Source organism: Tursiops truncatus, chromosome 20, assembly GCF_011762595.2.
Source record: "Tursiops truncatus isolate mTurTru1 chromosome 20, mTurTru1.mat.Y, whole genome shotgun sequence".
Taxonomy (NCBI): Eukaryota; Metazoa; Chordata; class Mammalia; order Artiodactyla; family Delphinidae; genus Tursiops; species Tursiops truncatus.
Genome location: NC_047053.1, coordinates 43,834,479 through 43,862,319, shown reverse-complemented (window position 1 = coordinate 43,862,319; position 27,841 = coordinate 43,834,479). Strand labels below are relative to the sequence as shown.

The window sequence follows — 27,841 nt, the reverse complement described above, 5'->3', positions numbered from 1 at the left end:
ATGAAACAAAAGGCCGCAAGGAATCACCAACTAAAAACACTGAAAGGCAAATTTCTTTATAAAGAATTTTTAGATTCAAACAAGCACCACCACAGTTTTAGCTATGCATTGTAACAATTGCATTTCGATGCAATCAAATTGTTTGACAATTATTTTTTAAAGAGAAATACCCAAATGTTCTAAAAATTTGACTGTACATGGATTGCTTAATTTTTATCTGCAAATATACCATGCATGGAAAAATTAGCAAAAATTCTTGATTGATCACTTTTAAGAGTTAATGATATAATTACCAATGGGGCTAGTAAAAAGTGCAGATTTCTAGATCTGGCTCTGGGAAGGTGGTTCTCAGCCTGGGGTAATTTTGTCCCCCATGGACATCTGGCCATGTCAGGAGACACTTCTGGCTGTCATAACTTGGGGTGGGGGATTGTTACTAACATCTAGTGAGTAAAGGCCATAGATACTGCTAAACATCCTACAATGCACAGGACAGTCCACAAAACACAGAATTATCCAGCCCTAAATGTCAATAATCCTGAGGTTGAAAAACTTCAATCTAAATAAACCTACTACATCAGAATCCTTTGGGTTGGACTTAAATGCATGTAGTTTTTCCATTTTCCATAGGCAATTCTTATACACAGCAAATTGATAATTATTGATCTAAATTAATTCTTTGTTTTATACATGTGAAAATCAAGGTCAGAAGAATTAAGTAATTTTCCCCAAGGTTAAAACACATTCTGCATAACTGTTTCTTGTTACAAAGTAACGTGAGTTTTTCTGACTTCTTTGATGTAAAAAAAATGCCACTATATATAACCTGGCATAGTCAGATGTTCTATCTAATCAAAAGTTCCTGATAAAGAAGAATTATTTTAAAAAGAAATATTACACATAAACACTATTTTTCAAGGGACTGAGCTATACATAAGATATAGTAAAGCCTATGGGTGAAGATGACTATGCAACGTAACATAAGAAAAGGGCCACAAACACTTACAGAACATATTTTTTAGCCTACATAAATCTTTTTTGAAACACTAGCTAAAAATCAATCTTCATCTAGTTCAAATACTAGAAAAGTTTACACCTTCTAGAAAAGTTTACACCTGAGATCAGGGACTAATGCAATACCTTGGCAACAACACTCTCCCCAAGATCAGATAATATCCAATCTCTCTGTCCTAAAATCAGCAAAACCCCTTTGGATACTATACCAAAAAAATACCCAGAAGAATGATACTATATCAGAAAGATTTAACCTCCAAACAGCTTCAACTACTTGAAATTCCAAGCAAGTGAATGTGGGCCATTCTTGGATACTCCTACTCAAAAAGGGCTATGCCAGCATGCATCACCAAACATTAAATCTAAATTTAAACACAGAAAATCAAAAGTTGATTTTTTATTCTAATTCATCACTAGGGATCTGAAGAAATGAGAAACATAGCCCTTTGGGAAATGTCCATATCTCAAAAAGATGGGGGAAAAAAAAGACATGTATAAGACATCTCAAACACGACAAACCATTTATTTATTGCCTTTAGTTCTAGAGAGAATCATTTAACATAATCTATTTACTAAATTGCTACCATGTTGCAAAGCACATATATGTTCTGAGTAGTTTTGGTTAAGCATTATGACAGAGATACACAAAGCTACAAGAACTCAGATACTGAATGATATAGCAAAAAGAATATGGGCTTTGGAGTTGAATCCTGGCTCTGCTACCTTTTATGTATATATTCTTTGGAAAGTAATTCAAGATGTTCTAAATCAAAGGTGGGAAACTCAAAATACTCAATGGGTACCAATGTGACAATGAATGAAGTAAGCCAGGATAAGAAAAGTTCTATTCTTTTGACACAGACATGCTTTGCTTGCACTTTAGTAAGTAGGAATATTCTAAAGAAGCATGCCCTAATTTTTCTTCTAACACGTAGCTCTGAGTCTTACTTTCTAATATTTGATAAGAGACCCAAGCTCGAGAAAAATATTTCTCCACGCTAAGAAAATTACAGCACAAGTGTGATGGTAAATGGTTCTAAACGATGGCCTCAGTGTCAAGAAGACAATAGGGACTGATGGGTGAAGTAGGAAAAGGCTGCCTTGTCTAAAGCAGGCAGCTATTTCCTCAACAACAGGCTATTTTTTGCCACATAAGAATGCAGGCCTAGTCTTGCCAGATTTTCCACTTTTCAAGAGTCTGATCTTTTCAACAAAATCTACTGATCTTAAAAATGTTGGCTCATATTTTAGAAAAGCAATGTTTAGGCCAAACAAAAACACATCCATATTGGATTCTTTTTTTCCCCTACTTCCTTAGAGGAGAGATGAATTCTGGCTGAAGACTTTAGGTAACAAGTAACTGAGGAATCTAGAAGGACTTCACTTCATAAGCAATGAAGTGACAGTTTTTGAGCAAGAGGAGTCGCATGACAGGAAATCACTCTGTAGCTGTAAACACCACATCGACGGGAGAGCAGGGAGCCTAAAGCTGGGAGAGAATTTAGATCAGGCAAGAGTTAACGAAGGTGTAAGGTAAGATGACTATAGGGGACGTAGAAAGAAACAGATGCAAGAGATACTGTAAAGACTGACAGAACCTGGCAAATGACAAGAGGAAGGCAGCATCATGTACTGGACAAGAGCTAGTTCTCAGGACTACGAAGCAAGATGTAGGGCGCGGTCAGCTAACTGCTACGCGGCAGGAAGCTGAAATAAGCTGAGTCATCCTTCCTGTGGCCACTGCGCTTGCGCTAAGTATACTAATGAGGTTTTAAAGTAGCGACCTATCCGATGCTGGCTCACAAATCGCACCATCGGCGAAAGCCAATCACAGAGCGACACATGTTCTTAATCCCTATATAAGCAGACTGCTATAGGATTGCGGGGTCTTCCTTCCATCTTTCTTCAACCAAGCTGTGCTCCAATAAAGTGTGATACGAGAAGAATCTTGCGTGTGGCGGCTCGTTATTCTGCCGGTCAGAAACGGCTCGCCGCAGCAAGAAAAATTAGATTTGAGTCCCAGCTCTGCCACAGAGTACCAATGTGATTTGGAGAATGAATCTGAATTATCTTAGGGTTCAGTTTTCTTATTAGTTAAAAAATTATATTTATATATAGTTTTTCTGCCTATTCTCCTTTGTTATTCTGAGGATTAAATGAAGCAAGTCATGAACATGCTTGATCATCTGCTAGAAGAGAGGGAGAAGATGTGGCACATATATACAATGGAATATTACTCAGCCATAAAAAAGAAAACGAAATTGAGTTATTTGTAGTGAGGTGGATGGACCCAGAGTCTGTCATACAGAGTGAAGTACGTCAGAAAGAGAAAAACAAACATTGTATGCTAACACGTATATATGGAACCTAAAAAAAAAAAAAGGTTATGAAGAACCTAGGGGCAGGACAGGAATAAAGACGCAGATGTAAAGAACTGACTTGAGGACATGGGGAGGGGGAAGCGTAAACTGGGACAAAGTGAGAGAGTGGCATGGACATATATACACTACCAAATGAAAAACAGATAGCTAGTGGGAAGCAGCTGCATAGCACAGGGAGATCAGCTCGGTGCTTTGTGACCACCTAGAGGGGTGGGATAGGGAGAGTGGGAGGGAGACGCAAGAGGGAGGGTATACGGGAATATATGTATATGTATAGCTGATTCACTTTGGTATACAGCAGAAACTAACACATCATTGTAAAGCAATTATACTTCAATAAATGTTAAAAAAAAAAAAAAAGAAAAGAAGAGAGGGAAGAATCAAGGTGGTGGAGTAGTAGGACATGGAACTCACCTCTTCCCACAAATATACCAAGAATATATCTACAGGGACTTCCTTGGTGGTGCAGTGGTTAAGAATCTGCCTGCCAATGCAGGGGGCACGGGTTGGATCCCTAGTCCGGGAAGATGCCACATGCCGCGGAGCAACTAAGCCTGTGAGCCACAACTACTGAGCCTGCACTCTAGAGCCTGTGAGCCACAACTACTGAGCCCACGTGCCACAACTACTGAAGCCCATGTGCCCTAGAGCCCGTGCTCTGTATCAAGAGAAGCCACCGCAATGAGAAGCCACAACAAAGAGTAGCCTCTGCTCACCGCAACTAGAGAAAGCCTGCGCGCAGCAACGAAGACCCAACACAGCTAAAATAAATAAAATTAATTTTATAAATAAATAAATGAAAAGTTTAAAAAAAGAGGAAGTGGTACCGGACCCCCGCCCTTGGGAAGGAGCTGAAGGAGAGAAGTTCCCATACCCTGGGAAGTCCCATCCCCAGCAGGGAGATTAGCTGGGACAGAAAAGGAGCTTCAGAGGCTCAGAGGAGAGTGCAACAACCAGTTTGTGGCAGGCAGGACAGAAAGAGACCTACACGTAGGTCTGTGCCACCGCCCTGGGAGCCTCAGCATGAGAAGCTCGGCTGCTGGTAAGGGGGTGGGGGGAGGGTGCTGGAATGCAGGGTTTAGAGAACAGACCCCGGGGGAGGACTGCTGCTGGCTGTATGGAGACAGCCTGAAGGGGCTGGAGCGGGGCGCACAGCAGTAGTAGCATTTTCAGAAGAAGCCTGGGCCACCACAGAACCAAAGCACCAATGTTAAGTGGTATGCGAAGGGAGGGGTGGGGCTGCCATTGCGGCCTCCTTCCCCAGGCACTGGCCACTGCCTGGGCAGGCTTGCGAGCCACAGCTGCCACCCTAGCCCCCTCCCGCCTGGACAGGCTTGTGTGCCCCAGCCACCTCGGCAACCCCAGGAGCAACGCCAGTGGGTTGCCCACATGCAGAGGTGTGGGTGAAACCACAGCTGAGCCCCAGGGGCTGTGCGACTCACGAGCAGAGCTGAGATCTCTCCCAGCAGCTGCGTGACCACGGATTTAGACCTCTGCTGCCAACTCTGTAAACTCAGTGCCTGTGGAACAACCGAACAGACCACAGGTGCTCCCGCGGCTGTGATGGGTCTGGCTTTAGCAGTTGTGGGCTCTGTGGACCAGTATACGTGGGGGCTGGGCCCGGCCAGGGTCTGAGCTGCCTCCACAGCTCCCACAGCAGGTCCAGGTGCATGCCTACTGCAGTCCTGGGACCTGACTTCAGCGGATCTGTGCTGCTGGCCGTGCAAAAACAACGCCGGAGAGATACCAGGGCCTGCTGCTGGTGTACCCAAGGTTGAGGTGGGGCCGGGGGCCACACCAACAACACTGTACTCTGTGAACCCGCACAATGGGTGAAAGGTGACACAGCAGAGGGTACTCACAGATGAACAGCTCCAGCGGAGGAATACTCAGTGGCTCCGGTCCCAGTGGGAGCCCTCCAATCACACCTACCTCACACTGCGGATCAGAAATGCAGCTCAGAAACAGATCTGGGGGCTTCCACTCCAACAGCTAGGGAGCAGACCCTGCCCCTGACAGGACAGTGACAACCAGAGAGCAAAGAGGAGGTCTCGCTCAATGCAGGCTCTGGTCACACCACCAGTCACACCTCCTATCAAGGGGATAACGGCCGGCATACACTGAGGAAAGAGATGGCAGACATCCATACTAAAAACAGCCCTCACACCCAAAATTATTAAACCCATACAGGCTACACAGGGACGATACCACATAAAAATAGCCCTCCAAGACAACAGTAAATAATTGTTTCTCCTAAACTCATACAGCAAAAGCAATATGACTAAAGTGAAGAAGCAGAGGAACTACTCCAATTAAAAGATCGAGAGAATTCCCCTGAAAGAACAAACAATGCAACAGACCTCTTCAGTCTAATAGACACCAAGTTCAAAAAGGAGATAATGAAAATACTGAAGGAACTAAGAAAGGCTATCAACAGAAATACAGATTACTATAAAAAGGAACTAAAAACTATAAGGAGACAAGAAAAATTAGAGAATTCATTAGAAGAGATGAAAGCTGAACTAAAGGCTATGAACAGCAGAATGAATAATGCAGAAGAACAAATAAGTGATCTGGAAGATAGAATAATGGAAATCACCCAGTAAGGAGAGCAGACAGAAACCCAATCGAAAAAAAATGAAGGAAATATAAGAGACCTATGGGATAATATAGAGTGCCAATCTATGCATAACAGGGATCCTAAAAAGAGAAGAAAGAGAAAAGGGGATTGAAAATTTATTTGAAGAAATTATGGCTGAAAAATTCCCAAACCTTAAGAAGGAAACATATCCAGATACAGGAAGCACAGAGGGTGGCAAACAAGATAAACCCAAACAGACCTACACCAAGATGTGTTATAAAAAAATGGCAAAAGTTAAAGAGAGGATTCTAAAGGCAGCAAGAGAAAAACAAAAAGTTAATTACAAGGAAACCCCAATGAGGCTATCAGCTGATTTCTCTACAGAAGTGTTTCAGGCCAGAAGGGAGAGGCAAGCTACATTCAACATCCTGAAAGGGAAAAATCTGCAACCTAGGACACTCTACCCAGCAAAGTTATCATTTAGAATGGAAGGAGAGATAAAGAATTTCTCAGACAAGCAAAAACTAAAAGAATACAGCAATACTAAACCTATACTAAAGGAAATATTGAAAGGTCTTCCCTAATAGAAAAGTAAGAATCTATAGGAAAGAGGAGGACCTTCAAGATGGTGGAGGAGTAAGAAGCGGAGATCACCTTCCTCTCCATAAATATATCAAAAATACATCTACATGTGGAACAACTCCTACAGAATACCTACTGAATGCTGGCAGAAGACCTCAGACTTCCCCCAAAACAAGAAACTCCCCACGTACCCGGGTAGGGCAAAAGAAAAAACAGAGACAAAAGAATAGGGACAGGACCTGCACCTCCAGGAGGGAGCTGTGAAGGAGGAAGAGTTTCCACACACTAGGAAGCCCCTTCACTGGTGGAGATGGTGGGGGGGTGACAGGGGGGGAAGCTTCGGAGCCACAGAGGAGAGCGCAGCAACAGGGGTGCAGAGGGCAAAGTGGAGAGATTCCTGCACAGAGGATCGGTGCCAACCAGCACTCACCAAGCTGAGGCTTGTCTGCTCACCCGCCGGGGCAGGTGGGAGCATCAGATCCCAAGGAGAGGACTGGGGTTGGCTGTGTGAACACAGCCTGAAGGGGGCTAGTGTGCCACAGCTAACCGGGAGGAAGTCCAAGAAAAAGTCTGGACCTGCCTAAGAGTCAAGAGACCATTGTTTCTGGGTGTGCGAGAAGAGAAGATTCAGAGCACCGCGTAAATGAGCTCCAGAGACGGGCATGAGCCACGGCTATCAGCGTGGACACCAGAGACAGGCATGAGACGCTAAGGCTGCTACTGCAGCCACCAAGAATCCTGTGTGCAAGCACAGGTCACTATCCACACCTCCTCTCCCAGGGTCCCGTGATCCAGGGACAACTTCTCCAGGAGAACACATGGCACGCGCCTCAGGCTGGTGCAACGTCATGCTGGTCTCTGCTGCCGCAGGCTCGCCCCGCATCCATACTCCTCCCTCTCCTTGGCCCGAGTGAGTCAGAGACCCCTAATCAGCCACTCCTTTAACCCCCTCCTGTCTGGGCAAAGAACAGATGCCAGAGAGCGCCCTACATGCAGAAGCAGGGCCAAATCCACAGCTGAACCCCAGGAGCTGTGAGAACAAAGGAGAGAAAGGGAAATTTCTCCGTGCAGCCTCAGGAGCAGCAGATTAAATCCCCACAATCAACTTGAGATACCCTGCATCTGTGGAATATCTGAATAGACAAAGAATCATCCCAAAATTAAGGCGGTGGACTTTGGGAGCAACTGTAGACTTGGGGTTTGCTGTATGAAACTGACCACTTTCTGATTTTTATATTTATCTTAGTATAGTTTTTAGCGATTGTTATAATTGGTGGACTTGTTTACTGGTTTGGTTGCTCTCTTTTTTATTACTTATAATTTTATTTAATTTTAATAATATTTTTATTTTAATAACTTTATATTATTTTATTTATTTTTCTTTCTTTTTTAATCTCCCTTTTCTTCTGAGCTGTGTGGCTGACAGGGTCTTGGTGCTCCGGCCGGATGTCAGGCCTGAGCCTCTGAGGTGGGAGAGCCGAGTTCAGGACATTGGACCACCAGAGACCTCCCGGCCCCACGTAGTATCAATCAGCGAGAGCTCTCCCAGAGATCTCCGTCTCAACACCAACACCCAGCTTCACTCAACGACCGGCAAGCTACAGTGCTGGACACCCTATGCCAAACAACTAGCAAGATAGGAACACAACCCCACCCATTAGCAAAGAGGCTGCCTAAAATAATAGTAAGTTCACAGATACCCCAAAACAAACCACCAGACGTGATCCTGCCCACCAGAAAGACAAGATCCAGCCTCATCCACCAGAACACAGGCATCAGTCCCCTCCACCAGGGAGTCTCCACAACCCACTGAACCAACCTTACCCACTGTGGGCAGACACCAAAAACAACAGAACTACGAACCTGCGGCCTGCGAAAAGGAGACCCCGAACACATTAAGTTAAGCAAAATAAGAAGACAGAGAAATACACAGCAGATGAAGGAGCAAAGTAAAAACCCACCAGACCAAACACATGAAGAGGAGATAGGCAGTCTACCTGAAAAAGAATTCAGAGTAATGATAGTAAAGATGATCCAAAATCTTGGAAACAGAATGGAGAAAATACAAGAAACGTTTAACAAGGACCTAGAAGAACTAAAGAGCAAACAATGATGAACAACACAATAAATGAAATTAAAAATTCTCCAGAAGGAATCAATAGCAGAATAACTGAGGCAGAAGAACAGATAAGTGATCTGGAGGATAAAATAGTGGAAAAAAGTATCACAGAGCAGAATAAAGAAAAAAGAACAAAAAGAATTGAGGACAGTCTATGTCTCAGACACCTCTGGGACAACATTAAACTCACCAACATTCGAATTATAGGGGTCCCAGAAGAAGAAGAGAAAAAGAAAAGGATTGAGAAAATATTTGAAGAGACTATAGTGAAAACTTCCCTAATACGGGAAAGGAAATAGTCAAGTTCAGAAAGTGCAGGGAGTCCCATACAGGATAGATCCAAGGAGAAGCATGCCAAGACACATACTAACCAAACTATCAAAAATTAAATACAAAGAAAAAACATTAAAAGCAGCAAGGGAAAAGCAACAAATAATATACAAGGGAATCCCCATAAGGTTAACAGGTGACCTTTCAGCAGAAACTCTGCAAGCCAGAAGGGAGTGGCAGGACATATTTAAAGTGATGAAAAGGGGCTTCCCTGGTGGCACAGTGGTTAAGAATCCACCTGCCAATGCAGGGGACCCGGGTTCAAGCCCTGGTCTGGGAAGATCCCACATGCCGCAGAGCAACTAAGCCCGTGAGCAACAACTACTGAGCATGCGCTCTAGAGCCCATGCTCCGCAGCAAAAGAAGCCACCTCAACGAGAAGCCCACACACCGCAATGAAGAGTAGCCCCTGCTCGCTGCAACTAGAGAAAGCCTGTGTGCAGCAACGAAGACCCAATGCAGCCAAAAATAAAAATAAATATATTTAAAGTGATGAAAGGGAAAAACCTACAACCAAGATTGCTCTACCCGGCAAGGATCTCATTCAGATTCGACAGAGAAATTAAAACCTTTACAGACAAGCAAGAGCTAAGAGAATTCAGCACCACCAAACCAGCTTTACAACAAATGCTAAATGAACTTCTCTAGGCAGAAAACACAAGAGAATGAAAAGGCCTACAACAACATACCCAAAACAACTAAGAAAATGGTAACAGGAACATACATGTCGATAACTACCTTAAATGTAAATGGATTAAATGCTCCAAACAAAAGACACAGACTGGCTGAATGGATACAGAAACAAGACCCGTATATATGCTGTCTACAAGAGACCCACTTCAGACCTAGGGGCACATACAGACTGAAAGTGAGAGGATGGAAAAAGATATGCCATGCAAATGGAAATCAAAAGACAGCTGGAGTAGCAATTCTCATCTCAGACAAAATAGACTTTAAAATAAAAACTATTACAAGAGACAAAGAAAGACACTACATAACGATCAAGGGAGCAATCCAAAAAGAAGATATAACAATTGTAAATATTTATGCACCCAACATAGGAGCACCTCAATAAATAAGGCAAATGCAAACAGCCATAAAAGGGGAAATTGTCAGTAACACAATAATAGTAGGGGACTTTAATACCCCACTTTCACCAATGGACAGATCATCCTAAATGAAAATAAATAAGGAAACACAAGCTTTAAATGGCACATTAAACAAGATGGACTTAATTGACATTTATAGGACATTCCATCCAAAAACAACACAATACACTTTCTTCTCAAGTGCTCACGGAACATTCTCCAGGATAGATCATATCTTGGGTCATATATCAAGCCTTGGTAAATTTAAGAAAACTGAAGTCGTATCAAGTATCTTTTCCAACCACAACACTATGAGACTAGATATCAATTACAGGAAAAAAAACTATAAAAAAATACAAACATATAGAGGCTAAACAGTACACTACTAAATAACCAAGAGATCACTGAAGAAATCAAAGAGGAAATCAAAAAATACCTAGAAACAAATGACAATGAAAACACGACAACCCAAAACCTATGGGATGCAGCAAAAGCAGTTCTAAGAGGGAAGTTTAGAGGAATACAGTCCTACCTCAAGAAACAAAAAAAATCTCAAATAAACAACCTAATGTTACACCTAAAGCAATTAGAGAAAAAAGAACAAAAAACCCCCGAAGTTATCAAAAGGAAAGAAATCATAAAGATCAGATCAAAAATAAATGAAGAAGAAATGAAGGAAACAGTAGCAAAGATCAATAAAACTAAAAGCTGGTTCTTTGGGAAGAAAAACAAAATTGATAAACCATTAATTAGCCAGACTCCTCAAGAAAAAAAGGGAGAAGACTCAAATCAACAGAATTAGAAATGAGAAAGCATAAGTAACAACTGACACTGCAGAAATACAGAGGACCATGAGAGATTACTACAAGCAACTGTATGCCAATAAAATGGACAACCTAGAAGAAATGGACAAATTCTTAGAAAAGCACGACCTTCCAAGACTGAACCAGGAAGAAACAGAAAATATAAACAGACCAATCACAAGCACTGAAATTGAAACTGTGATTAAAAATCTTCCAACAAACAAAAGCCCAGGACCAGATGGCTTCACAGGCGAATTCTATCAAACATTTAGAGAAGAACTAACACCTATCCTCAAATTCTTCCAAAATACAACAGAGGGAGGAACACTCCCAAACTCATTCTACGAGGCCACCATCACTGATACCAAAACCACACAAAGATGTCACAAAAAAATCTACAGGCCAGTATCACTGATGAACACATATGCAAAAATCCTCAACAAAATACTAGCAAACAGAATACAACAGCACATTAAAAGGATCATACACCATGATCAAGTGGGGTTTATCCCAGGAATGAAAGGATTCTTCAATATATGCAAATCAATCAATGTGATACACCATATTAACAAACTGAAGGATAAAAACCGTATGATCATCTCAATAGATGCAGAAAAAACTTTTATCAACACTGATTTATGATAAAACCCCTCCAGAAAGTAGGCATAGAGAGAACATACCTCAACATAATAAAGGCCATATATGACAAACCCACAGCCAACATCATTCTCAATGGTGAAAAACTGAAACCATTTCCACTAAGATCAGAAACAAGACAAGGTTGCCCACACTCACCACTATTATTCAACATAGTTTTGGAAGTTTTAGCCACAGCAATCAGAGAAGAAAAAGAAAAGGAATCCAAATCAGAAAAGAAGTAAAACTGTCACTGTTTACAGATGACATGACACTACACACAGAGAATCCTAACAATGCTACCAGAAAACTACTAAAGCTAATCAATGAATCTGGTAAAGTAGCAGGATACAAAATTAATGCACAGAAATCTGTTGCATTCCTATACACTAATGATGAAAAATCTGAGAGAGAAATTAAGGAAACACTGCCATTTACCTTTGCAACAAAAAGAATAAAATACCTAGGAATAAAACAACCTAAAGAGACAAAAGACCTGTATGCAGAAAACTATATGGCACTGATGAAAGAAATTAAAGAGGATACAAACAGATGGAGAGATATACCATGTTCTTGGACTGGAAGAATCAACATTGTGAAAACGACTATACTACCCAAAGCAATCTACAGATTCAATGCAATCCCTATCAAACTACCAATGGCATTTTTCACAGAATTAGAACAAAAAATTGCACAATTTGTATGGGAACACAAAAGACCCCAAATACCCAAAGCAATCTTAAGAAAGAAAAATGGAGCTGGAGCAATCAGGCTCCCTGACTCCAGACTATACTACAAAGCTACAGTAATCAAGACAGTATGGTACTGGCACAAAAACAGACATACAGATCAATGGAACAGAATAGAGAACCCAGGAGAAAACTCCACATTACCTACCGTCCATTAATCTTCAACAAAGGAGGCAAGAATATAAAATGGGAAAAAGACAGTCTCTGCAGCTAGTGGTGGGAGGAAAGTTAGACAGCTGCATGTAAATCAATTAAGTTAGAACACACCAGGCACAAAAATAAACTCAAAATGGCTTAAGGACTTAAATATAAGATATGACACCATAAAACTCCCAGAAAAGATCACAGGCAAAACATTCTGACATAAATGGTACCAATGTTTTCTTAGGTCAGTCTTTCAAGGCAATAGAAATAAAAACAAAAATAAACAAATGGGACCTAATCAAACTTACAAGCTTTTGCACAGCAAAGGAAACCATAAACAAAACGAAAAGACATCCTATGGACTGGGAGAAAATATTTGCAAATGATGCAACTGACAAGGGCTTAATTTCCAAAATATACAAACAGCTCATACAACTCAACAAGAAAAAAACAAATAACCCAATCGAAAAATGGGTAGAAGACCTAAATAGACATTTCTCCAAAGAAGACATATAGATGGCCAACAGGCACACAAAAACATGCTCAACATCGCTAATCATTATAGAAATCCAAATCAAAACTACCATGAAGTAACACCTCACACCAGTCAGAATGGCCATCATTAAAAAGTCTACAAATAATAAATGCTAGAGAGGGTATGGAGAAAAGGGAACCCTCTTACGTTGTTGGTGGGAATGTAAATCGTTGCAGCCACTAGGAAAAACAGTATGACGTTTCCTCAGAAAATTAAAAATAGAGCTGCCATATGATCTAGCAATCCCACTCCTGGGCATATATCCACACAAAACCATAATTCAAAAGATACATGCACCCCTATGCTCATAGCAGCACTATTTACAATAGCCAAGACATGGAAACAACCTAAATGTCCATCGACATATGAATGGATAAAGAAGATGTGGTGTGCGTATGTGTACACACACACACACACACACACACACACACACACACACACAATGGATTATTATTCGGCCATGAAAAAGAATGAAATAATGCCATTTGCAGCAACATGGATGGATCTAGAGATGATCATACTAAGTGAAGTAAGTCAGAAAGAGAAAGACAAATACAATATGATATCACTTATATATGGAATCTATTGATAAATTATGACACAAACCAACATATGTACGAAACGAAAATAGCCTCACAGATATAGAGAACAGACTTGTGGTTGTCAAGGGAGAGGGGAGGAAAAGAGGGAAGGAATGGGAGTTTGGGATTAGCAGAGATAAACTATTATATATAGGATGGATAAACAACAAGGTCATACTGTATCGCAGAGGGAACTATATTCAATATTCTATGACAAACCATAATGGAAAAGAATAAAAAAGAATATATATATGTATAACTGAGTCACTTTGCTGTACAGAAGAAATTAACACAGCATTGTAAATCAACTATACTTCAATAAAATTTAAAAAAAAGAAAAGAAGAGGGGCAAATTAAAGGAAGAAATTAAAGCCAATGTGGGAATTCTCTGCCGGTCCAGTGGTTAGGACTCTGCACTTTCACTGCTGAAGGCCGGGGCTCGATACCCCTGGTTGGGGAACTAAAATCCTGCAAGCTGAGTGGAGTGGCCAAGGGAAAAAAAAAAAAGGCAATGTGATTGTGTGAATTTTGGTGCCATTAAGAGAAGTAAGATGAAATACCTGGCTGAGGAGGAAAAGATGATGAATTGCGTTTAAGGTGCCATTTTTACACCCATGTAAAAATGGTCAATATGATTCTAGAAAAGCAGAGCTGAAACCAAAGAGAGACTATGGAACTAAAGATATTAATTATTCACATAGAAGTTACGTTTTAGAAGAGGATGAGGTCACTAAGGAATGTATAAAGAGTGACAATAGCAAATCAATATAGCGAACTGTAGGAGAATCATATTTGAGAAACAAAGAGAATCACAGAATGACAGATAACAGATGGCTATGTAAGAATTTTTTTGGTACAATGATATGGTAGCTATGTTTTTTAAGAGTTATAGAAATACAGAAATACTGATGGATGAAATGATATGTCTGAGATTTACTTTAAAATAATCTGAAAGAGGGGTGGAGTTGTTAGATAACAAAAGACTGGCCAAGTTGTTAACTGATAAAGCAGGGTGAAGGGTACATGGGGGCTCATTTTATTACTCTACTTTTGTATGTGTTTGAACTTTTTCATAATAAATAGCAAATAAATAAATAGCAAATAAACAGAAAGGGAGATGGGAGAAAAGAACAAAATACAAAATCACAGAAGCCTAGTGAGAAGAGTTTTAGGAAGGAAGAGGTCACAAGTTTCAATTTCCATAGCAAGGTCATGAATGTTGATGATAATGTTGATAATAAGAAATAAACATTAAAAGTACAGAATACAGAATTTGTAATTTTAGCAAGTTCCTTAAGTTTAATTACCTTACATATTTATTTAATAATTGCTAGATTGAATGAGATAATATTCTTTCAAGAATATACCAAGAATTATTAAAACAAAACACACACAACAAACACACAAATTTTGAGCTACTATGTTCAAGGGATACAGTTCAAATTCCTAGGCACGAATCATCTCTGAAAATGCTACAGGGCCAGTGGAAGCATATTTAAGAAACTATAGAATACAAAAGCAAAATTCTCCCAATAAAGGGCCAAGAAACAAACTGACTGAGGACTAAAGCACTAGGTTAATCTGATCTATTTCTAATCACTGAAAATGTTAACATAACAGAGTTGATACTTGCCTCCACTTCAGCCATGAATGCCTCTAAGGGATCATCATCACTATCAGAATCTACTGGCTTGGAATGGAATTGCTGGCGGGTAGGTGAGTTTTCAGCAGGAATGTAAGGTAAATCAACATTGCTAGAATCTTCTTCCTCGTCTTCAAAATATCTGAAAATTAAGATGTATGATTGATAGAGTGAATGTTTAATTTGGGGTCAGGTGAATCTTTCATTTAACACAAATTTTTATTAAAGTATATGTCACAATTAAGAGATTTTGGTCCTTTGGCTTAGGACCTAATTATTAAATTATCACTTAATACATGCCAAATTCTAATACTGCAAAAAAAAAATCACAGCAGATTCTCCATTTCAATAGTGTCTGTTAAAAATCACATTTCCAGTTCTCTCAAAAGGGATAAGTTTTCAGTACAAATTTAGTATATCATTGTTGCATAGATATAGCAAATATTAAAGTGTATGCCATGGAAAAAATTACTTTGTATGAAATATTATAAAGCTAGTTTATTCTTCATAATCCGTAAAAAAAATTTTGAGATGTATTCATGAGGCTAGAAACTTTCTTCAGAAGTTCTGGGCTGTTTTCTGAGAACCAACAGAAAATTTCTAAAATTAAAAATAAATGTTCAGGAATATAGCCAATATTTTATAGTAACTATAAATGGAGTGTAAACTTTAAAATTTGTGAATCACTATGTTGTACACCTGAAACTTATATAACATTGTACATCAACTATACTTAAAATGTTCAATCCAAAATCCTCACCATACTATGTAAGTATTCAGAAAAGAATTTCAACATCTGTAAAAAGTATCACTTTCCCTCTAACAAATATCCCAGAAAAGAATATCTATGTAGCTATCAACTAAAACAAAACAAAAACATTGTTTAGATCTTACCTCAGAATTAAATGAAATAGTAATACAACCAAATATTAGTTTAAAGAAATCACTACTACAGCCTAAAATTTTATAGCCTTTCAAGTCTTCATTTTAAAAGCTCTAGCCACTGTTATGTGCTGCACACACACATAAATGCATATTCATTTATATAGTAGTTTCATTAATGTATCATTTAAAAGTATCTCTGAGCCGGCAAACTGTTCTCTACAATAATGATCCTTGACTTTGCTGAATCTTAAACACTTACTTCTGTATTTAATTGCTAAATAACATACCAACTTTTTTAAATGCTGCTGTGTACTTTAAAAACTCTGATCTTGAGGTGTTTTTTTTAACTAAAAAAAAACCTCAAGCAGTGTCACAACCAGGTTGGGAATAATAGCAATAAAAGATTTCTTCAGACTTGGCAAAGAGAGAAGTTATAATCTATAAGGAATTACAGCTCAAACTTTCAAGCCCCAGCTTCTTAACAATCACCTTCTTAGACATCAAGTTAAAAAAGGTAACCGGTAAATATGTTTCCTGAGAACTGTGGGCAAAAATCTGAGATCTTCCTACCACTATAAGATATTAAACATAACAGTTGTAAGGACTTGGGTATTGAGCCAAACTATGCCTCTGCCAGTTCTGACAACTGCCTGTGTTTCCAAAACAACTTGTATGGTGTAAACAAAAACTTCAGGGCTTCCTTGGTGGTGCAGTGGTTGAGAGTCCGCCTGCCGATGCAGGGGACATGGGTTCGTGCCCTGGTCCGGGAAGAGCCCACATGCCACGGAGCGGCTGGGCCCGTGAGCCATGGCCACTGAGCCTGCACGTCCGGAGCCTGTGCTCCGCAACGGGAGAGGCCACAACAGTGAGAGGCCTGCGTACCGCAAAAAAAAAAAAAAACTTCAGTAAAGACCATCAAAAGCCACATGAATTATTTAAAACTCTTCGGCCACATTTAGGTTTAAATGGCCTCAAATCCTTTTTGGAACAAGCAAAAGTGAAGGACCACAAAAGTATACTCCTTATGAATGAGTAAACTTAACAATTTAACTTGTTAGGAACAATGCAATCCAGTGAGATAACCACTTTAACAAGTCATATTATTATTTGAGAAACAAATGGTTTCTTTGCTTCAATTTCTGTTGATGGAATGAATACCTCAAAGCCTAACCTTTGCTAAATTACCAGGTATTCCCACTTACGCGTTTTCTTCATCAAAGTTGGCCCGTTTAGAACCAATTTTGTAGAAGGAAGGGAGCTGTGGTGGAGCCGACTTTCCAAATCCAGAAGAGCTGGTTGCCCCAAAGGCACTATGGGACTGCTGTGGGAGTTTTGGTTCCTCCTTCTTTCCCGCACTAATAGCGAAACCTCCAAAGCCAAATCCCCTCTTAGTGCCAGGGCCACCTTTATTCCAGTTCATGGTGTCAATGATTGATCTGTTAGGAACAAGAGACACTTACATAAGTTTAACTTTATAAACAGACCACTGATTTTTATGTCAGTTCCAACCTTTGCCTACAATTTTATTTTAAACCTTTGCCTCTCAATTAAAATTTTAACTTCAGTACAGCACAGATTGGCACAACACTATAAATCAACTATATTTCAATTAAAAAAATTTAACTCTGTACTTCAGATATGCAATATGCTAACCTCAATGAAACGGTCACATTTTCTGAAACACTGAAGAAATTGTTATTTCTTTTGTTGAGATCTCAATCTGAACAGGTATGCAGTATTTAATACCATGCCCTTCAAAAGGATTTGATTGCTCATTTAACATCTCATTCAGTTTGCCTATTGTTAAGGATAACAAAGAAATTTCCTAAGCACCGATCAAATGGGTTTAAAAACACCTTATCTCTTATAAGTCTTGGTTCCAAAAAACCTTTTTTTAATGACACAAGTTACCTACGTTTTATAGAATAGCAGAAAACTCAGAACGCGAAAAGGAACAAAATAAAATTACCTGAAATTCCTCTCCCAGATATGCAATTTTGTTGGTATCTTTTGCTTTTTTTCTATGCATATGTGTATACACAAACACACCCCATTTAAAATCAAAACTGAAACCATACTGTACAAATTGTTTTAGTTACTGATTTCTTCACAGTATGATACACATGAACATCTTTAAATGTCAATAAATACATTTCTCTACTTCTGTTTTTTTAAAGTTATGAAACATATCATATATCTTTGTGCATACTCTTATTTCCTTAGGATCAATTTTTTTAAATGCAATTGCTTAGCAAACGGGAATGTGCATTCGAAGTTTTACATTTACAGAAAAGTGTCCATTATACACTGAGTAATATGAGAAGGGCATAAAACAAGGTGGGTGGTATGATTCAATGTAAAAGCATGTCTTACATGTACAGAGATAGCTGGAGGGCTGCTTATCAAAATGTTAATAGCAGTTATTTGATTTTTACTTTTTTCTTTGTATTAAAGTTTACCATTAATAAGAAAAGTTTAAATGTTTATAATAGACTCTGAAGCCAATGTGAACAGAGTTCCAAAAACTGCTTTTTACAATGGCATTGTTAAAGGGACCAGGAACAGCAACAACACGCTCTACTTTTCTGGTTCTATGCCCCTCCCCCATATATAACCTATAGGTTTTGTTTTAACTATTATACAACACTTAGTTCAGTCTGTTTAGTATTAAAGTTGATTTATGCCATGTCAACCACTGCCCTTAGTTCCAGGTAGGGACTGTCTTTACCCATTTTGGACTTTGCATAAAAGTGATTCATGGCTAGAATAAGCACTTTATAAGTAATAGTTTACTTACACTTAATTTAGACCATCTCCTGCCTTCTTCAGGAATTCCTTAAGGGGAATCAACATAATTCTAGTGAGATGAGATTTGGTAAGAGTATTTACAAGCCAGAAAATTTTAGCATCTGATAGTATCGTTTAACCAATCTGTGAGCCTGGCTTTCCAAGGGCTGTTCCTAAGCAACAAAAACGATGGATTCTGAATTTTAACCTTTTTCCTAGTGTATATAATGCATAATAAGAGGCTAGTAATAAATAAGCCATTGAAATCAGAACGTAGGCAAAGGAAGGATGGAAAAAACCACCCTTGGTAGATGTTAAGAATTACATTAACAGGGACTTCCCTGGTGGCGCAGTGGTTAAGAATCCACCCTCCAATGCAGGGGACACGGGTTCGAGCCCTGGTCCAGGAAGATCCCACATGCCACGGAGCAACTAAGCCTGTGAGCCACAACTACTGAAGCCCACGCGCCACAACAACTGAAGCCCGTGTGCCTAGAGCCCGTGCTCCGCAACAAAGAGAAGCCACCCCAATGAGAAGCCTGTGCACTGCAGCGAAGAGTAGCCCCCGCTCACCGCAACTAGAGAAAGCCCGTGTGCAGCAACGAAGACCCAACGCAGCCAAAAATAAATAATAAATAAATAAATTTATTTAAAAAAGAATTACATTAACAATCTCCTAGCAGGAAGACTTTCAATGGTTTATCGAAAGCTTGCTGAGGAAGGTCAGGCAATGCATTGGGTGCTCGGCGTTTATAGATGAAAGATACAGTCCCATTCTCAAGGAGTTCACAGTGTAGTTTTAGCCAGCTTAAAAAAAAAAAAAAATGTGTTCTAATAGAGGTACTACACAAAGTGCATTTATTGATGGCCCAGGAGGAGGGTACCCAACCTATGATGAATTGGGGACAAGGCACAGTTTTTCTGGAGATGACACTGGCGTTAACTTTTTAAATCTGAAGAGGCATTATATCAGGGAAGAAGTGTCAGGAGAGGGAATTTTAGATAGAAGGCACTGTTAAGTGCTACCACAGAGAACTAGAAATATTGCAGTGCAGCTAGAGTTCTGTAGGACATTTGGGAAAATTGCAGGGCACATGTTCAGAAAGACAAGCAGGGCCCAGGGGAACAGTTTAGTATACTATGCTAAGAACATACCATACAAAACTATAGTCCGCCAGTTATAATTTTAAGCAAAAAAAAGGACACGTTTCAGATCAGTATTTTAGAATGATTAGATGAGAGACAGCAGGAAAAGTTGGACACAAGGAAAGCAGTTAGGACATTATTATAAAAATACAAATATAAAGTGACAAGGTACTGAACAACTAAGGAAGTGGCTATAAGGAAGGAGAAGGGGGGTTGTAGATCTGAGTTATTTACTTAGGTATCTATGAGGAAGAATCAACTGGGGTAACCAAATTAGACGTGGGAGCTAAGGAGGAAGGGAGAGTCTAGAATAACTCTGGAAGTTTCTGGCTTTTACAGATTGGGTGAATGGTGGTGCCATTAGTAGAGATGGAAACCTAGAAAAGCCAGGCATGGAGAAGCAGGTAGAAAGTGAGATCAGTTCAGTACCTATGGGAGAGCTAAGGACAGCTGGCAAGTAAGGTCTGTAACTGCAGAGAGAGATCTGTGATGGGGCCATAGATTTGATATGAGACATTTGCATCTGAGGTTACTGATGTAGATAAGCCAGCAGAGAGTGAGAAAAGGGGAGAGACAATCATAGTGTATGTCAATATTTAGGAATGGGCAGGGGAAGAGAAACTCACGTGGAAACTTGAGGACGAACGAAGAGGAAGGGAGGATAGCAGAGAAAGTGACACAGATGGTGAGACAAGTTTTACAGGCAGAAAGAAATGTCTAATGTTAAAAACTAAAAAGAAGACAGGTGAGATAAGAACTAAAAAGCCTCCGTTGAAGGAGTGGGGGCAGGGTTAAGGAATGATTGGTAAGTGGTAGAGGATGAAGACTAGGCCACAAGGAGTGCAGATTACTTCCTAAGCTGTTTACCAATGACAGGAAGGAGAGCATGAGGTGTTAACTAGAGGAATTTCGTTTAAGGAAGAAATGTAAGCATGTTTATATGCTAAAGAGGAAAAGCCAACAAAAAGAAAAACTAAAGATTTGGGATGACAGGAAAAATCATAGGAACAAGGTGTTGCAGAGACCTGAAGAGACAAGATCAAAACCTTTAATAAGGAGTAAGTAACTCTTCCCCCTAGACTGAGGATAGAAGAAAAGGATGGGCATAAATTAATCCTACTAAATAATAAAGGGTTCAAATTACAAAAGAAATAAATCAAATACTTCGTTTTAAAAATTCAACTTCTGCCACAAACAGGCAAGCAATGTGACTTTAGGGGAGTGAGAGTTGCTTAATGGTTTAGAGACATAAGACGCAAAATATGCGTTTAGAATATGCGTAAAGAAATATGCGTTTCTTTAACTCTTCGGAGATTTGGGTCAGCCAAAAGACTGAGAACACTTAAGTGCCCCCAAGCCTTACACTAGTGTGAGCTAGGTCACACTGCCCACGTTCCCTAACTAATTGCCTCTAGCAAGGCCAAACAACTGTGCTATCTATACCCCACTGACTAGAATGTCAGCTCCGTGAGGGCAGGAACTTTGCCTGTTTTGTCCAACATAGTATCCTTAGTGCCTAGTGTATATAGTACTCAAAAAATTTTATGATGAATGAATAACTATCATGCATTCAGGCTCTTCAGAATTCATCCCAGTATTTGTGAAAACCATCATCTCCCGTTATTACAAACCTTGCTATCTAGCCAACCAGTCCTGATTAAATCTAAGCCAGCTCATCCCCAGTGCACCACTAATTCTTAATTTCTTGACAACAGTTTTTCCTACTATTAGTCCATGTATATGGCTACAGATCCTTGACAAACAGAGGTTTGAGGGGCTGTAGCTGATATAAGAAGCACAAGATGGCCAACCTAATCTCTATTTGGTTTCATGATGTTCAAAGAAAAAGAAAAAAAAATGAACCCTCCTCTGCTTAAGCTATTGAGGCTATTAAAATTAATTTTCAGTCTCTAAGCAAACATTGTTTGGAGAAGACCATTAAACAGTTAATAAGAAAGTCAAAACATAGTAAGGATATTAAAAAATTAACTGTAGTCCTGCTATTCGTGGGTCTCCTCAAAGCTCCCTTTATTTGGTCTACACACACACACACACACACACACACACACACACACACACACACACACACACACACACACACACACACACACACACACACCCCTGGGCCTTCTCTCAGGTTACAATATGCCTGGTACATCCTTCCCACAAGCTGGCAAACTCATATCAAATAGCTCTGAAACTTCACCTCTGCCTCCATAAACACTTCTCAAATTGATGACAGAAAAGGTGAAAAATCACCACATGGCTTCTGACACCCAGGTAAAGCTCACAGACTTCATTAAAAACAACCACCAGCAACAAAAACAATCCAATTTTAAAAATGGGCAAAGGACTTGACATTTCTCCAAAGATATACAAATGGCCAATAAGTATATGAAAAGATGCTCAACATCACTAATCATTTGGGAAATGCAAATCAAAACTGTATCACCTCATACTCATTAGGATAGCTACTATTAAAAAAAAAAGGGCTTCCCTGGTGGCGCAGTGGTTAAGAATCCACCTGCCAATGCAGGGCACAAGGGCTCAAGCCCTGGTCCAGGAAGATCCCGCATGCCTCGGAGCAACCAAGCCCATGCGCCACAACTATTGAGCCTGCGCTCTAGAGCCCGTGAGCCACAATTACTAAGCCCGTGCACCACAACTACTGAAGCCCGTGTGCCACCTAGAGCCTGTGCTCTGCAACAAAGAGAAGCCACTGCAATGAGAAACCTGCGCACCACAATGAAGAGTAGCCCCGGCTCGCCACAACTAGAGAAAGCCCGAGTGCAGCAAAGGAGACCCAACGCAGCCATAAATAAATAAATTTTTTTAAAAAAGAAACCTACACAACAGAAAATAACAAGTCTTGGCAAGGATGTGGAGAAACCAGAACCCTTGCACACTGCTGGTAGGGATGTAAAATGGTTCAGCTGCTGTGGAAAACAGTACAGTGGCTCCTCAAAAAATTAACCACAGAACTACCATATGATACAGCATTTCCTCTTATGAGTATAGACCCAAAAGAACTGAAAGCAGGTACAGACATTTGTACACCCATGTTCATGGTAGCATTATTCACCACAGCCAAAAGGTGGAAGCAACCCAAGTGTCCAGGGACGGGTAAACTAAACGTGGTGAGATAAATATATAGCTATAGTATTCAGCCTTGAAAAGGGAGACAATTCTGACACATGCTACAACATGGATGAGCCTTGAGGACATCATGTTAAGGAAATAAGCCAGTCACAAAAGGACAAATACTGTATGATTCCACTTATATGAGGTACCTAGAGTAGCAAATTCAGAGACAGAAAATAGAAGGGTGGTTGCCAGGGATTGGGGGATGGGGAGTTACTGCTTAATGGGGAGACGGTTTCAGTTTTACAAGATGAAAAGTGTTCTGTGGACACTATGGTGGTGATGGTAGCAAAACAATGTGGATGTACTTAATGCCCCTGAACTGCCCACTTAAAAATGGTTAAGTTTTTTTACGTGTAGTTTACCAGTTAAAAATAACCTTGAAAATCTAAGAATCAGAATTCCACTTGCACATGTATTTTTAGATTGTTATTTTATCCAGTTTATGAGAGAATGATGCTGTCTAGACCTCAGTTTCTACTCTGAAATGCAAACATATTTGTGAAATTTCAGTTACATTTTTTCTCTTTAAAAAATAGTGCTTTTTAAAATAAAACATCCAATCTGAAAAGAATTAGCTGTATAATAGAAGCATAAACAAAATGTATAAGCATTTGCTTTAAAGAGAACAACCTGAGTTGGGTCTTAGAAATAACAAACATTGTTTTATATAGATCAATAGCCACTTTTTGCTATGTGCCCAGTACTGAGGGATAACACCTCTCCTTTCCCATAATCTATAAAAGGCGACTCTATGTGGTAAAGTATTAAATGAAGTATAGTGGGTCAGAAATAAATAGTGAAAAGAGAAAATGAATTTCCGTCTTTTTTCGGCAGGTGTTTGTTAATATAGTGGAACTAGGGAAAGTCACGCTCAAGGGAGATGAGCACTCAGATGCTCCGCAAAACCTTCTCCCAGGTACCTCCAGACCCTGGCCCCAAACCTCCCGGCCGTACATTTCTGACCCTGTCATTCCCTTCAATTCAACAGCTCTCCACAGTTACTCAATCAGGCTGGAATGAGGCTCTCCATTGTGGCAAGAACTACTTTACATGCACTTTGGTGAATGCTCTTCCCTCTACCTGTATACCCTCCCCACCAAATCCTATACCTACCATAGTCTTATCCTTCAAAGCCTATCTCAAATACCAACTCGTAGAACTATGACATGAAGATGATTCCCCAAGAGAAGTGGTATCTCCTTCCTCAAACTCCCTTTCTAGTCTTAAAACACCCAACACCTATTCATAACTATTTGTGTTCTTGTTTTATCTCTCCAACTCCATGTTACAAGTTCTATGGCTAAAATAGCAGGCTTATTCACTTTCTTCTCTTTTGTTTTCCAGAGAATACACTCATTATTCAGGTTTATTCAATATATGGGAGACCCAAGGCAATTTACAACTTGGCTAAATAGAAAAATTAAAGACAGCTGAAATACCTGCTTGGTACTGTTTTAGGCGCTGAAATGTTGTGATTTAGCAGAAAATCATAATAGCATAGTAAAGTAGTACAGACTATGGAGCCAAGCTGACTATGTTTAAACACTGGCTTTGCCACTAACTTGATGTGAACCTCATGGAAGTTACTCAGATTCTTTGGCCTTAGCTTCTTCATCTGTAAAATGGTGAGACCATCACCTGCTTCACAAGGTTGGTGTGAAAAAATGAATTCATACACAGAAATACACTTAGAACAAAGCTTGCCAAATAGTGCACAATATGTATTAGCTGTTCTGTTTATCATCATCATTTTTTCTCCAAAAATCAATCTCTCCATTGGTAAACGGAGAATATCAAGCTAGACTTCTCAGGTTTCTTTCAACTCAGGGATTCCATACATCAGTGCCACATGACACTGAAGATGTCAGAGATCACTACGAGCTGACAAATGGGGACAGGCTTCATAAGAGAGCTAGAACCCAGAAAATGGGGTTTTTTATACAGAAAGATGTAAGCTGAGTAGAGAAGTGTGAAGGAAGAAGACATTCTAGGGAGGAAAGCTAGAAATAGCAGTCTAGGGAGTTAGAATAAGTTGGAACATAAAGAAGATAATTTGGCGAGAGTTTATGTTTTGGACAATCAAATAAGATACGATCTAAATGACTTTAAAAATAGTGGACTAAAAACAACTGATTATAAAACTACATTATCACTTGTGTTTTGGGAGAAGAAAGATTTCTAGTGACAGCTGATCACCATCCACTCTAATAATCTGCCTTGAGAACAACTCACACTATAAATCTGTCGGTTCTTTAACAAGAATCTGTTCAAAACCCAAGAATTTCAACACATTCTTCTAAAGCCAAATACAAGTAAATGCTGGATTACACTTATTTTAAAAGCATCTCTCTTCTCTCTGCTGGCTTAAAGAAACTAAGAGCTGATTACGTAAAGATTTGATAAAACTAAAATATAAAGAACTGTACTCTTCCACAAATTACACTAAATTATTACAATGTAAGTCAGTTCTTACCATTTCTCTGCTCAAAACCCTAAGACAGTTCCCATCTCAGGCAGAAGAAAAATGAAATTTTCACAACAGCCTAAAAGGTCCTGGTTGTTCTGTGCTTCCCCCCACCCGCACCCCCGTCCCCCCAGTTCTTCCCTGACCTTATCTCCTACCACTCCCTCCTTTGCTCACAGTGTTCCAAGCATGTTGCTCTTCTAACTGTTCCTCTAACAGGCCAGCATTGTCCTTTGCAAGGTCTTTATACTTGCTGTTCCCTCTGCCTGGAATGATCATTCCTCCAGAAACTAGCTGGGGTCACTCCCTCACCTCCTTCTAGTTGCTTAAATATCAGCTTGTATGTAAATACTTCCCTGACCAAGCTATTTCAAAATGCAACACCTCCCCTTCCCTCTTTGCAGCTTTATTTTTTTACCTAAGGCATTAATTATCTTCTAACATACGGTATAATTTATATATGTGTTTTCTGTCTCTCTTTCCCTCACCAGAAAGTAAGTTTCATGAAGGCCGGGGTCACACACCTCGAACAGTGGTAGGGAACAGGCACACAGAAGGTATCAACAAAAATATTTCTTGAGTGAATGAATTGCAGATTAGGCCATATAATGCCCCTTCTGGGTACAGGAAAATACAACATACATTTTTTTCCCTCCACCGCTTAAAGTCTAAAAATTAATTTTGGTATGAAAGACTTATTGCCCACCTTCCACTGGGCTTGGATCTGGAAAGTTAAAGTGAATTAAAGCAGAATCTCTGCTCTTTAGGAGTTCGGGGGTGTGTATACAGGGGACAATAGATATACAAAGATCATTTACAAAAAGCAATATGTATGGGAAGCTAGAGGAATGTGAATGACTGACCAAAGGAGGGAGGGGCAAAGCTTCCACTAAGGTGATAAGGAAGCTATGATTCCCCCAAACTCTCGACTAGTACGACTGTTCTTCCTTATATTATTGGCGCGTATGCTTGCAACTCCATATAAATTATTTACCCACATCAGATAGGCTCCTAAGTAGGCCGCAAAAAAGTTTGTGTGACGATGGTGATGCTAATCACGGATGTACTCAAAGCTACACCAAGATTACCGACTATATCTTTTACTGTCCTCAGATTTGGCAACTTTTCCCTATCAGGTCCCCCGAGTTGGAGCCTAGCATCTGCTAACTGCTGCTGGCTTGGGTCAGAATCCTCCCCGCGGGTATCCCTCACCCGGAGCCCAGCACCCTGCAAATCCCTTCCCTTGCAGGGCAGGCGGCCGGGAGAGCGCCGCCTCCGGAACGCCGCCAACTGGGCCTCGTTAAGAGCTGCGGGAGAAGCGGGAGCCGTGGGAGGACGGCGAGGCTCGGAAGGGCCCCTCGAGGTTTCAGTCACGCACTCCTACTACTCCCCAGCCCCCTGCGCCTCGGCTTCCCCGAGGCTCCGCCAACTCTTTGTTAAGAGAGGCCGCGGTTCCCTGGCCCTCGCTAGGCCCCACAGTTGCCTTGCGGTGCCCCCGAGGGGTTACGGCCCCGCGTCCAGACCCACCTCGCACAAACCTGCTGCTGCGGCTGCAGAGGCAGCTACTACTACCGCCGACGCGGAGAGAATCCCACGGCCCGAAGTACGAGCGGTCCAGACCCCGTCCCACCGCGCTCCTCGCTCTCCGCCCCCTTCTTCGCCGCCGCCGCCGCCGCCTCCGCCGCCTCTCGGCCCGTAGCTGACGCGAGGAAGGGGAACAAAACCGGACATGCGCAGTGCAGAGCGCGGGCCGAAGGGCGGAGCCTGAGCTATGGCTCCCGGAAGGCGCCGCGAGCTCCTGGCCCTAAAGCTCCAGACTGCCTCACAGACACCTCAGACACCTAACAGGCACTACTGCTGGATGAAGAGTGTTCACGGCCCGTTTAGGAAGTGGGCCTGGAAGTGAAGAAAGTAGCACTGACTGGGAGCCGCCAAAAAATCCCAAGAAAGAGGCTCGAGTGGAAACCACATGTACATAAAATCGTCGATCCTCTAAAGTCCGCTCCTTTGCAAATGCGACCTGGGCAAGATTTCCCCGCGTGCCTCTGGCCACGTGGTCCCGTAGAGCATGGCGACTTTTAGCATCCGGAGCACGGGTTCAGCGTGATGACAACTTGACTGAACCCTAGTGGAGAGCACAGGGATAGGCGCGGGCAGTTCCGGCCCAGGGGCCGGGCTTATGTAACTCTCCCAGCTTCCACACCTCGCCTCAGCTGGGCGGGGGAGGAGG

At 40.7% G+C, this 27,841-nt stretch overlaps 1 protein-coding gene across 5 annotated transcripts in view; it reads right to left on the bottom strand.

Annotated features, from left to right (window-relative positions):
- Positions 1–27,584, bottom strand: part of DDX42 (DEAD-box helicase 42) — a 49,195-nt gene extending 21,611 nt beyond the window's left edge. Inside the window, exons 1-4 of one of the 5 annotated variants that reach the window (XM_019944294.3) lie at positions 27,139–27,584; positions 18,868–18,905; positions 17,273–17,506; positions 15,177–15,327 (exon numbers count right to left, since the gene is read on the bottom strand). In XM_019944294.3, coding sequence (XP_019799853.1) covers positions 15,177–15,327; positions 17,273–17,490 — 369 coding nt within the window. In that variant the 5' untranslated portion in view covers positions 17,491–17,506; positions 18,868–18,905; positions 27,139–27,584. Of the gene's footprint in view, positions 1–15,176; positions 15,328–17,272; positions 17,507–18,867; positions 18,906–27,138 lie in introns of those variants that run through there. The other 4 variants (XM_019944295.3, XM_019944293.3, XM_004321173.4 and 1 more) reach the window with 4 other exon arrangements.
- Between the last annotated feature and the right edge of the window lie 257 nt (positions 27,585–27,841).